Here is a 16,140-nt window from a genome sequence, read left to right as displayed (position 1 = left end):
TTTCAGGCAGGGGAATGCTATAAATGACATAGATTTTAAAAGATCACTCTTTCTGCAGTGTGGAAGTGAGAGTGGGCTCAGGGAGACCATCCTGAGTGATCTATATCTGAAGAATTCCTCACCCTTGCAGAAAAAAATTCATCATACTTTTGTTACAATTTCTATTATCGCACTTATGGATTTCCAAATTTGTTTTCTTGAACTAGACTGTAAGCTCCTGGTAGACCTGACTGTCTGTGCTCCTCATAGACTCTACTTTCCACTATTGCTGGCATATAGCTTTACCACTAACTCTGTCTACAGGCATTTATTAAATATTAGTTGAGTAACTGAAATAGGATTTAAACTATACTATGGTAAACAGCTCTTCCCTTAGAGTTTTCTTCAACTTAAGATAATAAATTAGGTGAGCTATGATGTAAGGGGTTAGATAGCAGCTAGAAAAGAATCTAAATTAAATACAAAGATAATTTACAAATTTGGAAATTTTGGGGAAATGACTCAGTCCTCAAAGGAAATTTTAATTTTTATACTGCTTTTTCCTGAAACCGAGCAGAAAGCTACAGCTGTTACTGGTGCTAATGTTTTGGCCAGAAGTTCTAGCCTGAGGGGTTGGAACTGAAGCTGGGTTAATACATATTTTGATTGGTTTGCATGCTATGTAAATGTGGTGCTGAATTTGTTGTTGATGCTGTGAACTAAGGAGTTTTCACATAAAGGTCTGATTTTTCCTTATCTCTTGAGAAGTAACAAACATACAAACAAAAAGCTTGGCAGCATTGGGTCTGCATTCCAGCAGGCCAGAGCTGGTGATGGCCACTGTCTTTGTAAGAGGCCTGGTGTTTTCTATTTTATCAGTCCTTACTCTGCCTGCTCAGACTCATGTTAAGTGACCTGCCTGGCTATTGCTTGGTAGAATTTGTGTTTGTGACATCTCCTACTGAGACTTATGTAAGCTGGTGCTATTTTAATTTATTTTTTAATGTTTACTTACTTTTGAGAGAGACAGAGAGAGAGATAGACAGACAGACAGACAGAGCATGAGTGAGGAAGGGGCAGAGAGAGAGGGAGACACAGAATCCAAAGCAGGCTCCAGGTTCTGAGCTGTCAGCACAGTTCCCTCCGACGCCAATGGGAAGCTCGAACTCATGAACCCGGAGATCATGACTTGAGCTGAAGTCATGGGGTTAACTGAGTGAGCCACCCAGGCGCCCCTTAAATAAGATCTTTTGGGGTGCTTGCATGGCTCTGTCCGTTAAACACCTGACTCTGGATTTTGGATCAGATCATGATCTCATGGTGGTGAGATCCAGCGCCGTGTCAAGCTGGGCTCTATGTTGGGTGTGGAGCCTGCTTAAGATTGTCTCTCTCCCTGTACAGCTTCCGTGCTTATGTGTGTGCATGCACTCTCTCTCTCTCTCTCTCTCTCTCTCTCTCTCTCTCTCTCACACACACACACACACACACACACACACAATAAAGAAATAAGATTCTTTTAAAAGGTCTTAAATTATTTATATTTCTCTTTAGTTTTCTTGCTAAATTTGCTTGGCTTTAGTTGCCTTCCTTGCAGGGTTTATCAATCCAAGAAGCAAGGAAGCCAATTCAGAGCCACCCAGTCCCACCTGGGACTGCCAGGGCTGGAGGAAATGGTGCTCTGGTTTGTTAATAGATAAATACTGAGGGGAGGACAGGCTCTCTGGAGGGCAGAGAAGAGCTTTGCCACTAATTTAGTCTACAGAAGGATACTCCCTATCTCTGCTCTCTTTACCTCCTAGCCTTGTGTCTGTTAAGACTCAGGGGTATGGAGGTTTAGGGACAGAATACCTTTTCAAACTATACACAATGATATACCACACAGGCCTTCATTTAAGGCCATTACACGCGTCTTGTTTGTCCCAGAGTGTGCTGCCTCCTCTGACCCTTGCTGCTGGATCTCTGCTGGCTAGGGTGACTGGGTGTGCGAATTTAGGATGTCAGTACTTGGGGCTGTGTCTTTACTGGGAAGGTGCCATTTAATCTATTACACTGTTTTGTACGAACCCGCATGTTTATTTAGAGAAATGTATGGGGCAGTCCACAAAAGATACTCTGTGGCGAAGCTAATAAAGGCTGTTGCTAGAGAGCTATCTCAAGGCATGTGGAAGCACAATAGTCACAAGCAGAAACCACAATGGCTCAATGTTGATAGAATCCCGGGATTGGGAGGTCTTTTGAAGGCCAGGAAGGGGAGAAAAAAAAAAAAAAAGGCAGTGTGTGAGGATTTACTACACAGCAGGTCTTGGTGGATATTCAGTTCTGGGAACACTTGGTACCAGGGTGCAGTTCATTTACTAGCGTGCACATGACTTAACAGAAACGCATTCAGGAGTCTCGGAGTAAATCGTTTCCATATTCCACGCGGGCTGGTAAACGGCCGACGGACTGCAGAAGAGCCCAGCTGCCCAGACAGTGGCCAAACCGGGGAGCCGGTTTAGCACGAACGATTGACTCCCGGGAGGGAGGGCGATCCGCGGGGGGCTGGGGAAGGGGGTCAAAGTCCAAGCTGGAGAGAGGACAATAAGCCTAAGGGTGGAAACAAAGCGGCCCCAGGGTGGCAGCTGACCGATTCCCGGCGCTGCGCTCGTGCTCCAAGCTCAGACTTTTAGCAAAGGTGCAGGGCGAGCACCCGCTGCTGCGTTCTCCCAGAAGAGCCTAGAAGGGCGCACGGGCTCGTCGCCCTCGGGCGTGGGCAGCCCGCGGCCGGCATCCCTCCCCCGCGCGCCTCCCTGCCCAGCAGCGCCAGGCAGTGCCCGCCGAGGGCAGGGCGGGGCGCAGGCCGGGGGAGGGCGAGCTGGGGCCGGGCCGTGCGGCCGCCGCTGACGCAGTGCGGGGCCGGAGCCCTGAGCGCCCAGGCGGGCGTGGAGCGTTTTAGCCCGGCCGCCCGCAGGCCGCGTCCCCACCGGAGGGGGCAGGGCGCACTTACCGGCCGTCAGGAAGCCGCGGGCGGCCTGCTGGCTCCGCCGCCGCCGCCGCCGCCGCCGCGCTCGCCTTTCAAGCGCGCCTCGTCCCCGCCCCAGATCCTGGGGGGTGAACGGGGGAGAAGGGGCGGGCGTCCGCCAGTCGCGAATCACCTCCTCCTCCTCCTGCCTCAGCGCCGCCGCCACCTTTCCATTCAGTCGCCCAACATGGCTGGAGCGCGGCGGAGGTGAGCCGGTCGCCCCCTGCCGCTCCAGTCTGCGAAGCCCGAGCGCCGCGGCTCCGGCGGTGCGTCGGCTCTGCGGTGCAGAGGCCCAGGGGCCCTGCTGTCGCCGGCCGCCAGCATGTGGGGCGCCCCGGACGAGAGCTCGGTGCGGGTGGCTGTCAGGTGAGGACCGACGCGGCGGCGGGAGGGCTGCGGGTTGGCGGGCTGAGGGCGCGGCGAGGACGCGCTCTCGTCCAGGGCAGCCGTGGCCGCGGTGCCGAGACCTGAGGGGGCGGTCTGGCGGGAGGCCGGCGTTTGGGTAAACTGAGGCTGCGTATCCCCGCCGGCAGGGCGCGCGCGGGGAGACCCTGCAGCCCCCGCGCCGGCGGCCTTTGCAGGTAGCGGGCGGCTGCGCGACGCCGGGTCCCCCGGGCGCCCAGACTGCGCGGGGGTGGAAGCCGTCGCCGCCCGCCCCCGGCCGGTCCCGCACCAGGGGAACAACCGCCTCAGGTGGGGCCGCCTTGGGCGACGGCCTGGCCGGCTTCGCCCGGAGGAGCTGCCTCGGGGCTGGGCTGCGGTGTTCTTTTTATTATTTAGAGAATGTCTGTCCTACGTGTACGTGCAACTCCGGCCTTCTGAGGCTGGAGACAAAGCATCAGACTGACAGCGCTTCCGACGCAGGGTTCTAGATGCCCGAGCAGATGGAAGTCTCGTCAAGCATCACGGAGACACGCGTAGCACAAGCGTGTGGGTGTAGGAGACACATCTGGCTGGCCTGTTTGGCGTTGGAATGGGAATTCTCTGTATGAATTACATTTCTTGGTGTCAGGCCTGTAGAGGGAAGAAAACTCTTCAGCAAGTGGAATACATGGGTGACTGGGTGTAACAGCCTGACGTTAGGCAGGGTGGATACAACACAGCATTATACACGCCTGGGCGTGAGCTTTGAAATACCAGATACATCAAAATTGTATTTTGGTCAACGACAGATGCACGAGTATCGAATATAATTTAGACTGTTTTGATACATATCAAGAGGCAGAGCTCTGACAGTTGCTCACGGAAAATTGCAACATCATCACTGAAATATTAATGAAGCATTCATGGTAGAATAAGTGCGTTGCTTTCACAGCTCTCTGATGGTCCTACTGTGAACCCACTTCTCTTTATACTTTGAGGGATTATAAAAATTTTTAAACTTTGAGGGATTAAAAAAAAATTTCCTCGGATAATTATTGAGACAAAATCTGCCATTCATGGAGCCTTTCTGGAAAGTTATTTTAAAAATGCTGTCATGTCAGCATTATTATTTTAGTGGCAAATCTTGGTTAGGCATAGAAATGGCAGCTTTATACACTTTGTGTCTTTAATCAATTTACAGAATAACATGTATTTTATTTTATTTTATTTTATTTTATTTTATTTTATTTTAAGTTATCTCTACACCCAACATGGGGCTCAGACTCATGACCCCGGAGATCTAGTGTCATGCTCTTCCAACTGAGCCAGCCAGGAGCCTGAGAATAACATGAATTTTAAAGATTTTTTTTTTTTTCTCTTACAGATCAGGAAGTGATCACCCATGGAGGTGACAGTTTTATGACTGTTTAGAATCACCTGTTTTAAAGCTTTTGGAGTTTTAATTTGGCATTTTTGGATATTCTGGGACTACTTATCCAATTGTTGGATTAGTTTATTTCTCCTAAATACTGCTGCTACCTCTCTTTTGGCCTTTTAATACTCATTAATGACTGTACCATGGCAGAAACCCAATAAAAGGCAGTTTTGTTAGCAGAGCTGGTCGAAGAGGTGAAGAAGGAGCATAAAATAGTAATGAAAACAGAAAATTAGGGTGTAAGAGAAACCATTTTTAGAGATTTAAGGTTTTTGTCTGAATTCTCTAAAATATCATAGGGCGGGTTATTTGCCATGCTATTAAATCTGCCACTTGCACTGGAGGTGAGCAGTCACGGGTGACCCGAAAATACAGTTGACAGATAAATAATTTATATTTGATTTTGGTATGTATGTGTGCACTTTTTAAGTGGTAAGCATGGGTCTGTTTGGGAAAGGTTTATAAAAATGTTAACAACTTGGTAAGCTGCATTGTGAAGGTCCTTTTTTTTCTTTTTTCCATTAAAAACACTGAATAGATCCACTCTCTAAACTTATTTTGCATAGGGTAAAAATAACTTATGTTTTTATAGCACTTTGGTATTTATAAAGTGCTTGGAGACATATATTTTCATTTACAGCAAATATTTGTTGAATGCATATCCTTATCTCTGATTATCCTGATTCTGAGCTAAAAACAGGAATAATTCTTGGACACATACCGTGTGCTAGGGTCAGTGCTGTTAAGATGTTTTATATCATGTAAAATTTCATTTATTTGCCATAACAGTCTTTGATTTAGGTTCTGTTATTATGACCATTTTACAGATGAGACACAGAAAGATTAAGAAACCTGCTTAAACTAGTAGCTACTGATGGAACCAGCATTCCAAGCCAGACAGCTTGTCTCTACAGCCCAAATTCTTAGCCATTAAACCCATATAGGTGAAAGGCAAGAACATACTTCACAAAGCTTTATTTAGCTTGAGGTCGGTTGCCTTTTTTGGGTTCCAGTTCAATTACAAATGAGTGGCTTTGACAAGTTATGCATACCTTGATATTGCTGGAAAAGATAAAACTCAAAAAGAGAGGACCTGAACTTAGTTAAAATATTTCCCCAGATTGTCTTTAATCTTTCCAGTGTCCTCCAATCCTACCCTAGTTTGTGACAGACTTCAGCAGCAGGATAAGTAAATCAACACACAGACAAAAATCAACAGACATTTGACCTGCTTTTCCTCTTCAATGAATAATGTAATAACAGGTATAGGAGACTGACTCTACTGTGAAATGCAGAAAGTGTCCTAGAGGTTCTTGTGTTTTGTTAGAGGAAGAGACTTATCAGTATGTTAAAGCTGATGACTCTATTTTAAGATTTCTCATAGTAAGTGCAAGGGTCCTATAAAAATTTGGGGAAAGGAAATGCAAAAGAAAGTTTCTTATTTAGGGAGAATATTTTTTATTCAATTTCTGAAAATGGCTTTTACCTTCTGAAGTATTTTGCAGGGTATCTTTCATTGTGGTGGATATAGATTCAGATAACAGCCCTACTATTCAACCCATGTGGCTTTTGAGCACTTGAATCAGGAGTAATGCTACTCAGGAACTAAATTTATCATTTTCTTAAAATTAAAGAAAAAAATTATCTGAGAGAGAGAGAGCGCGCATGTGGGTATGCACATGCAATCGGGGGAGGGGCAGAGACAGGAGAGAGAGAATCCAGAGCAGGCTCTGCATTGCCAGTCTGGAGCCTGATGTGGAGTTTGAACTCACAAACCAGGAGATCATAACCTGAGCCAAAGTCGGATGCTTAAACCAACTGAGACACCCAAGGCACCCCATTTTTAAACTTAAAAAAGTTGGTCCTTGATTTAGTTTTTGGGTAACTTTTGAATATTCTTTTTTTTTAATGTTTTAATTTATTTTTGAGAGAGAAAGACAGGTGTGAACAAGGGAGGGGAGAGAAAGAGGGAGACACAGAATCCAAAGCAGGCACCACAGAATCTGAGCTGTTGGCTCTGAGCTGTCAGCACAGAGCCTGATATGGGGCTTGAACCCACGAATTGTGAGATCATGACCTGAACTTAAGTGAGATGCCCAACTGACTGAGCCATCCAGGCCCCCTGTGAATATTCTTGAAACAACTTGGTTATATGGATCTACTTTTTTAACTTTAAGTTTGTATAATTTAAATACTTACAAAATATTTCTGGTAAAAATTTAGTGTCATAATGACATATGGTATAAGTATAATATATACACTGGATTTAAAAGATTTAGTAAGAAAAAATGAATGCAAATATGTCAATAATCTTTGATTACATATTAAAATTATATTTTGATATATTGAGTTTTTAAAATTTATTTGGAGAGAGCCTTGCGATTGGGTGGCGGGGAGCAGAGAGAGGGAGAGACAGAATCCCAAGCAGGCTCTGTGCTGTCAGCACAGAGCTTTATGTGGGGTTTGAACTCACCAACCGTGAGACCATGACCTGAGCCAAGATCAAGAGTCCGATGCTTAACCAACTGAGCTGCCCAGGTGCCCCAATATATTGAGTTAAATAAAATATTATTAAAATTAATTTCATCCTGGGGTGCCTGGTGGCTCAGTTGGTTAAGTGTTCGACTTCAGCTCAGGTTCTGATCATGTAGTTTGTGAGTTTGAGCCCAGTTGGGCTCTCTGCCATTAGCACAGTGCCTGCTTTGGATCCTCTGTTCCCATCTCTCTCCACCCCCTGCCCCTCAAAAATAAATAGACATTAAAAAAAAAGAATTAATTTTATTTATTTATTTTTCCTTTTAAAAAATGTGGCTCCTAGAAAATTTAAAATTAAATAAATGTTGTGCTCGCTTCAGCAGCACATATACTAAAATTAAGTAAATGTTGCTCACATTAAATTTCTATTGGAGGCGTGACTGAGTGACGCAGTTGGTTAAGCATCCGACTTTGGCTCAGATCATGATCTCACAGTTCAAATGTTCGAGCCCTGCATTGGGCTCTGTACTGATAGCTCAGAGCCTGGAGCCTGCTTGAGATTCTGTGTCTCCCTTTCTCTCTCCCCCTCCCCCGCTCAGGCTCTGTCTCTCTCTCTCTCTCAAAAATAAACACTAAACCATTAAAAAAAAAAATTCTATTGAATAGTACTGCTCTATAATTTAAAAAATGTGAAAGAAGTACAGAATAAAACTAGGGTACATCAATATATAGAAATAAATCATAGCCACCCCATCATAGACTAATCACACCCTTAGATCAAGAAATTCCATAATAACTAAGGTGTCTTTTTTAGATAGACACACACACATACACACACACACACACACACACACACACACACAAGACTTGATTTAAAGGTAACACATTACCCCCCCCCCCCCCCCCCCCCCCGCCAGGGTACATAGGTGTGGAAAGATACTGATTATGGACTCAGTATGGTAGCTGAAGTCTTAGAAAATGTGGTAAATTAAATGGATGGCTTAGGTAGATGTCATCAACAAAAATGAGCAACAAAGTGTAATATATATTCTATTCTTAATATCTAAGTATACTGATTTGAATCAGTTAAGTCAAAATGATAAGATCAATTAAACATTTTGAATTCTAAATTTAAGACATTATCAGATGATGTGCCTTTTCCCCTTCCCTGTCTATGAATGCTGATTTAGCAGATTTGAAACTTTTTTCCTTTTCAAGAACTTTAGTTTGCAAAATATGTCAAGGGTTGGACAAAAATAGAGATACAGAGAAGACCATTGTGTTTTTGTGTCATTGTCTCTATGGTTGTGAGTTAAAATGTCTTTGTTTGGCTTTGGCAGAGAGCTGTACCTATTCTTGACAGTCAGTTTGGATTAGTTTGTAATGTACTCTAATTGGGTTTCAATTTGCTGTGTTTTTACCTTACTAAAGCAATTTTAAGAAGTGGCATTACTCAGCAGGCTTATGATTGGTTGGTTGCACAGTTAAAAGCTCAGTTTTAGGTCTGTGAGTGGCACTGATTTCCAATGTGACCCTCTGCACTTTTCTTTTTCCACATGCTGAGGTGGCAATGTAAAGGTATTAAGAATTCTAAGAACTTTGCACATGCAGTGTATTAAATATGTGATTTTGTTGTTGTTGGTTAAACTGTTGGCTCTATATTGACAGGAAGGAAGTATTTTAACATTTCAAACTTGACTTTCCTAATAATATGTTTACTTTGGGTACTCTTTGTTATTGAACAGAAAACATTTAGTCTTTTGTGGTCACTTTTTCCCATTCTGGTTATAATGAAAATGTACAATATTTTACTTAATCTTCATTAAAACTCTATCATGTAATCTGTACAGATACCCTTTTCCCTGTTTTACAGATGAAAAAATGAGATGAAAAAAGGCACTGGGTGACCTTTTCAAGGTTTCTCAGCTATTAAATATTTTTGTTTGTTTTAATTGAGAAATAATTGACACATATATTAGTTTCAGGTATACAGCATAATGATTAGGGGCACCTGGGTGGCTCAGTTGGTTAAGCATCTGACTCTTTGTTTTGGCTCAGGTCATAATCTCACAGTTTGGTTCATGAGTTTGAACCCCACATCTGGCTCCTCGCTGACAGTGGGAAGCCTGATTGGGATTCTCTGTCGCTCTGTCTCCCTTCCCCTGCTTGCTCTTTCTGTCTCCCTCAAAATACATAAATAAATTTAAAAAATTGAAAAAACACATAATGATTCAATATCATTGCAATCACGTTGCAAAGTGGTCAGCACATAACGTCTAGTTAAAGTCTCTTATTTCTTTTTTTTAAATTTTTTAATGTTTTATTTATTTTTGAGACAGAGAGAGACAGAGCATGAACAGGGGAGGGACAGAAAGAGAGGGAGACACAGAATCCAAAGCAGGCTCCAGGCTCCGAGCGGTCAGCACAGAGCCCGACGCGGGGCTCGAACTCACGAACTGCAAGATCATGACCTGAGCCGAAGTCGGATGCTTAACCGACTGAGCCACTCAGGCGCCCCTAAAGTCTCTTATTTCTGTTCTTAAACATTTTTCCAAATGTTTTCAAAACATTTCATCTACTAATTTCAAGGTAATAAAGATCTTTCAAGCTGAAATGCTTATATACATGTGAGGTAAATTATTCCAAATAACTTAATATTTAGAAAATATAGAAGTAGATAAATGAGGCTTTTAGAAATATTTATTTTATGGAAATAGATGATTTTCTGGTGTTTGATCATTTGTTTATTCCTTTCTTCATGTAACAAGTGTTTATTAAGTGCCTACTATGTGTTGGGCACTTTTTTTTTAGATCTTATTTTTAAGTAATCTCTACACCCAATGTGGGCCTTGAATTTACAACATTGAGATCAAGAGTTGCTTGCCCCACCACCTGAGCCAGGCAGGTGCCCCGTGCTGAATACTTTTCTAATTCGGGGGATATGCAGCCCATATGACATACTTGGTCCCTGATTTTACATCCCTAACAGTACAAGTCTCTTTAAAAGTACAAAATATGTTGGAACTAACACAAAATGTAATCAACGGTGTGAACTAGAAAGAAAGACAATTGTTGCAGCTTAGTTTTTATTTCTCCTTTATTTTTTATTTTTATTTTTTAAGGATTTTATTTTTTTAAAGTAATCTCTACACCCAATGTGGGGCTTGAACTTACAACCCCAAGATCAATAGTCACAAGCTCTACCAACCGAGCCAGCTGGGAGCCCCTCTACTTTATTTTTTTAATAGCATTTTTTAGTTACTGCATTCATTAAAAACAGTGATTTAAAAAATGAAAGGTGTGCCCTGATTCCAAAGGTATTTCATATGAAAGGTGAACTTCAAAGCCTATGCATTAGGGAGATTTTATTTATATCATGTCCTACTTGATAAAATATGCATGCCCCACTTTGTATGTGTCTTTGTATGTCTTTGTAGTTGGATTAGGAAGTAAGGGAAATGAAAGAAAGGAGACCAAAGAGCTAGTAGATGTAAGCTGAAAGTCAGTGAAATTATTTTATTTACAAATATGAGTTGATATTATTTCTTCAGATAGGGTTTATTCAATTTATGAAGTATGGTAGACCTGTTTGTTGTTTGGAACTCCATGAAAGTTCAAGTTTCATGTCTAATTATTGCTACGCTTTGAGCTCATACCATCATACCTGCTAATTGGTTAATATTTTGATGCATAATTATGGGGTAGAGAATGATGCACTAGAAATTCCAGTTTCGTGAAACCATGAAAGCAGAAATTATCTTGGCAGTTAATTTCATAATCTTCCCAATCTTCCAATTCTCATCAATTTCTCTTCAAAGATGTGAACTTGGAATATGCATTATAATGGATGTTTTCCCCCAAGATATGTTACAACCCACTTGTGTGACTCTGATTTACAAATGGTTATTTTTTGTCAACATTAGACATGACCTTCATCTCAGCTTCAGATTAGGAAGGAAAACACAAAAATGAAAAGGGATGTCAGATAATAGAAAGTATTTGTATATGGTATATCATTAGAATAAGTTTATTCAAAATGAAACAAATATGTTTGTTATTTTCAACACTTCTCTCTGGGAAGCGGATTTGTGAATTCTGTCTTTCAGCTTGGTTTCCCAGTGGATTAGCTATTAATCTTCTCAGAGTGTTAAAATAGTTTTCCTGTAGCTCAAGCTTTATTTGAAGTAAATGACAGCCAAGCCAGAGACAATTGTTGTGACACTGTATGGTCATTATGAGATCCTTCTGAATGTTTAAGAATTGTATTTGAAGTTCCTTTATCCTTTGTTTTTTGAAATTATTAGACATTTATATATGGAAGATAATTTGTAGTATGTCTATGATTATTGAAAAAAATAGATTTTAAAATTGAAAGGGTGTAAAAGGACTAGCTGGTTGAGGCCCCTTCTTTACAATGGTTTAGACAATAGAGGCCCAGAGAAGTTGAGAAAATTGCGTGAGGTACCACAGCCTCTCAACTGTTCTGTTTATTAGTTTTGTAGATTTTCTAGATCTTTATGTTTTTGTGGCAGACATGTTAGAAATAGATTAAGTTTATATCTTAAAAACTACAGTTTTAATCCCTTAAGTACTCCTTATAAAAGTTCACTTGACATTTAGATGAGTTCCCCCATTCTTAGTGCCCATTATTTTTGCTTTATGATGGCCTCAATTCTAGAAAACTAGAACAAGTGTTTCTAAAACGGACCTGTGAAAGGCAGAAACAGAGGGACTCCTGGAATAGAAATTCTGGTCTATATTTTGGGGTTCCTGGCATATTCACATGTGAAGAAATGCCAGAACTGGGTTATTAAAATAATATGGACTGTCTTCAACATTCATAGGTAGCACATTAGTGCTTTAACTACAACCACCAAAGGATAAGTGTGTATAGTCTAATTTGGAAATAATGTTCAACATGGAAATAGGAGGATTTTGTGAATGCTAGGCACATAGCCTTCTCCCCCTTCCCTTCCCTTGGTTCTTAAAACTTTTTTTTCTTTTTACTCCAACGTACTTAAGGATTATAGCACATTGCAGTAATAATGGCAGACTCACTATGAGCAAGATGGTTGGAGGGTAGCATAGGGTAGAGGTGGGGTTGGATCATGTGGGGGGGGGTGAGATGTATTTATTGGAACCTGGAAGTGGAAATGGAACTAGAAATCTGAGTGGTTTAAAAAGACCCCCTTTTGAGTATTACTTCACTTGATAGGTGGTTCTCAAGCTTTTAAGTAATATCTCATCCCTTCCCCTCTTTATTTTAGAAGGAAATAAAGAATACAAGACATTTGGACCATAATGGAGGCCTATCATTCAACAGATGTCTTAAGTCCCACCTCTACATGAAATCTTTCTACACTCCCATGCATAGAAATTTCTGCCCTTTTTTTTTTAATGTTTATTTATTTATTTTGAGACACGGAGAGAGAGAGCACGAGTTGGGTAGAGTCAGAGGGAGAGGGAGAGAATCCCAAGCAGGCTACACTCTGTCAATACAGACCCTGATGTAGGGCTTCATCTCACAAACCGTGAGATTGTGCCCTGAGCCAAAATCAAGAGTCAGATGCTCAACTGACCCACCCAGGTGCCCTGGCCATAAATCCTCTTTATATGAGTCTTCTCTCTTTCCTTCTAAAATTGCCATGAGAGAGATATACACCATGTAATTTTCACTGTTGAGCATTGAAATGTTTCCCAAACTCACAGGATATTTAATGCTTTTTAAAAGAAAGTGCTAATGTATTGATAGTATCATTATAATGGAACATTTGAAGGACATTGCGGTTATTGTAATGAAACAAACAGATATCTACATGTCTAGATTGGAGTGAAGGTCTTTCAGGATTTAACCCCACGGTCAGGCTACTTAGGTGACTATTCACCCTTGTCAGTGTCTTCAGTAAGAGCAGGGAACTAAGGAAATTGTTCATACTTGATTGTGCCCCACCATGAGCCCAAGCAGGGGCTAAATCAAGGACAGCTCAAGGTTTAGTCCCTACTTTTTGGATCTCTTAGTATGTAGTAAAATATTAGTTTTTGAGATTGAATTTGACATTATTCTCAACTTCAAGGAGCTGTGTCTGTCACTTAGCATTATGATATTGTAGTTTTCTGAATATGATGAAGGACGTATTTTGTCAGAGTAGTTATTTGTATTCTTCTACACAGTTACATAGTCATTTTGGAGTTGTTTTAAATGAGAGACTTTCAGCAAGCAGGAACAATAAACCTTGGAGAGGGTCAAGCTGTAGTTAATAATTAGGATGTGGTATGTTGATCACATGGTGTAATGAGGCATAGGCCATCTCTACTCTCAATTGTATTCTTCCTAATCTTATTTACTTTTTAGATCAAAATTCATTTTTTTATTATATAATTATTAAATGTCCACTGAGTACTGGAATCATGTTGGAGACAAGGTAATATAATAGAATGAACATGGGGTGGTTAGGAAGTGTTTTGGTCTGGACCCTAACCAGGGACAAATTTGGCTTTTAGTCAGTAGTTATGTACCTATCTAAGTGGACTTGAAAAAGGATCAAAAGAGCCAGTCATGTGAAAGCATTTGGAAAATGGTTTTTACACAACAGAGGCAGGAATATTATTAGAGATGAGTCTGATATAGCCAATGATGGGCATGTTGGTTATATTCTAAACTCTAGCAATTGGATTAGTCATTCCCTAATGTGTAAAGTGGTTTATATGTGTTTGTATCTGTTCTTTTGTTTTTTGAGTGTGTCTGTGACTTGCACCACTATGAATGGTCCAAAAATGTATATAAATACTTGCAAAATCCTTTCCTTGTCCAATCTTCTAGTTTCATTTTGTTTTCAATATGTGCATCACATACCATCCTTCTCTGTCTTACCAAATTCCTTCTTTTATAGTTTAGTAAAATCCACCATTTTTATTCTTTCTTTTCTCTTCCCACACAGACTTTCAGTTGGTATGGTTTTGAGTATTTTGTAGTTACAGCTGACATTGACAATAGTATTGAGTTACATTTTCCACTAGTTATTTAACCTAATATAAGAGGATGATGACTAAATTGGTTAATAAAAATGTGAATTTTTCATTTTGAAATGGCTTGCACTAGATTTTTGAAAATGTTATTAATGTTTTCCTTGCTTCCTCGTATGAATGTAGGCAACAGCGCACTAAACCAGACTATGGATTAAAGGGTGCTAAAAAGGGTAAACTAAGTAAAAAGACCAGAAATAATACTAATACAAAATTTAAAAAATTTACATTTTCTCTTAAATTTTGGCACCTAGAGCTAATGGGGTAATGTACTTGCAGTATTCATTGATAGAGCTATATGAAGACTTAGCTAAAAACATTTTAAAGAATACTGTTACATAGAAGCAGGAAATAGATCTTGCAAGCCTAGTCTAGTGATCTTAAAATCAGCTTTTCATTTCATAAGTTATGTTTATTTGACTTTTCTCCCTTATTGTTTTCTTCTTTTCTTTTAAAGTTTATTTATTTATTTTTTTTACCTCTACACCCAATGTGGGACTCAAATTTATAACCCAGAAATCAAGAGTCACATGTTCCTCCGACTGAGCCAGCCAGGTGCCCAATTTTTTTCTGTTATTGAAATAATATAATCACATTAGAAACCATCTAGGAAAAGATGAAAAAAAAATCAATCACAGTTCACCACCCTGATCTAATTACTGTCAATCAGCGTTTTGGTATATTTCTTTTTAGTCTGTTTCTGTGGATATACTTTTATAGCCTGATGTTTACCATTTTAGAGTATAGCATAAGAATTTTTACATGTCCTTATATCAAAGAAGGGCATTTTGAGTAACATGTTTAAGTATCTACTGTATTTTAGTGTTTAATATATATTAAATTCCATATATAAAACAGTAATTTAATTGACAGGCTTTTGTTGTCTAATAAGGATGTTAATTTCATTTTTTCTAAGAGTTGGCTCTGCTTTATGATTCCTGGTAATGTTTTCATTTCTACTGATAAGCATAGACTGTACAAATGACCATTTTCTGGAATTGAAGGGGAAGGGTAGTGCTGCCCATCCACAACATATGGTTAAATGTTGTGGCATTGAGGATGCTTTTTAGGAAAAGATATCTTGATTTATAACTTTAATTTTTCAGCTATATCTACAGCAAGATATAATGTATTAGGGTAATACAGATATCATTGAACACATTGGTCTAAGCCACTGATGGTTAATCAAACACAGGTCCATAACCATTCCATGTTTCTTGAAAAGTAGTGCATTTCTAAAGTACTTATTTTGCTTTTGTTCACCTCAGTTTAACACAAAACACTTGCTTGAGCAGCCTGTTGGTCACCTAGTCTGCATCTGTCCTGCTCTAAAATGGAACTTGTCAACTGCTGATTAAACATGAGATTACAGATTTCATTCCTGGTTATTTGGCCTGCCATTTAAGGTTCTTTAATCCAAATGTGACATCTGTGACATTTTTAAGTATCAGTTTAGGCAATACAATATGATACTTTTGAATTTTAGTTTGCCAACTTGCCCTTAGATTGGCAACAAATTCCATCTGTCCTCGATTATATTCTTATCTTTAGATGCTTAAGTGTAATTGGACCTTCTGTTACCTTTGTAGCAGATTCGATTCTTGTCTCTGAGTATAGGGTTTCTTTAGTCATCTTTGGTTCTTAATTTTGTATTAACTTGGTATAGCCAGTCATAATTTTATTTATCTTGTGTATATGTTCTATGAGTGCAGCTTTTCCACATAGAGTAAGTCAAAGACTTCTGATGATTTTGCACTTTTAAATTTGAGTACATTTTGACATCAATTCTGTTGTCTCATTTTATGTTTCAACAGTAGGGTTCTACCTCATTCTATTTAAAAATAGACATAAAGAAATGATGTGT

General features: G+C 40.2%; 1 protein-coding gene across 1 annotated transcript in view; it reads left to right on the top strand.

Moving 5' to 3' along the window:
* Nucleotides 1–2,903: 2,903 nt before the first annotated feature.
* Nucleotides 2,904–16,140, top strand: part of KIF21A (kinesin family member 21A) — a 154,674-nt gene continuing 141,437 nt past the window's right edge. The window contains 1 exon segment of the mRNA XM_043563325.1: nucleotides 2,904–3,346. Within this exon segment, the coding sequence (XP_043419260.1) occupies nucleotides 3,303–3,346 (44 nt within the window). The 5' untranslated portion in view covers nucleotides 2,904–3,302.

Source organism: Prionailurus bengalensis, chromosome B4, assembly GCF_016509475.1.
Source record: "Prionailurus bengalensis isolate Pbe53 chromosome B4, Fcat_Pben_1.1_paternal_pri, whole genome shotgun sequence".
NCBI classification, from domain to species: Eukaryota; Metazoa; Chordata; class Mammalia; order Carnivora; family Felidae; genus Prionailurus; species Prionailurus bengalensis.
The sequence above is the reverse complement of the archived record's forward strand: the minus strand, read 5'-3'. Positions and strand labels throughout refer to the sequence as shown.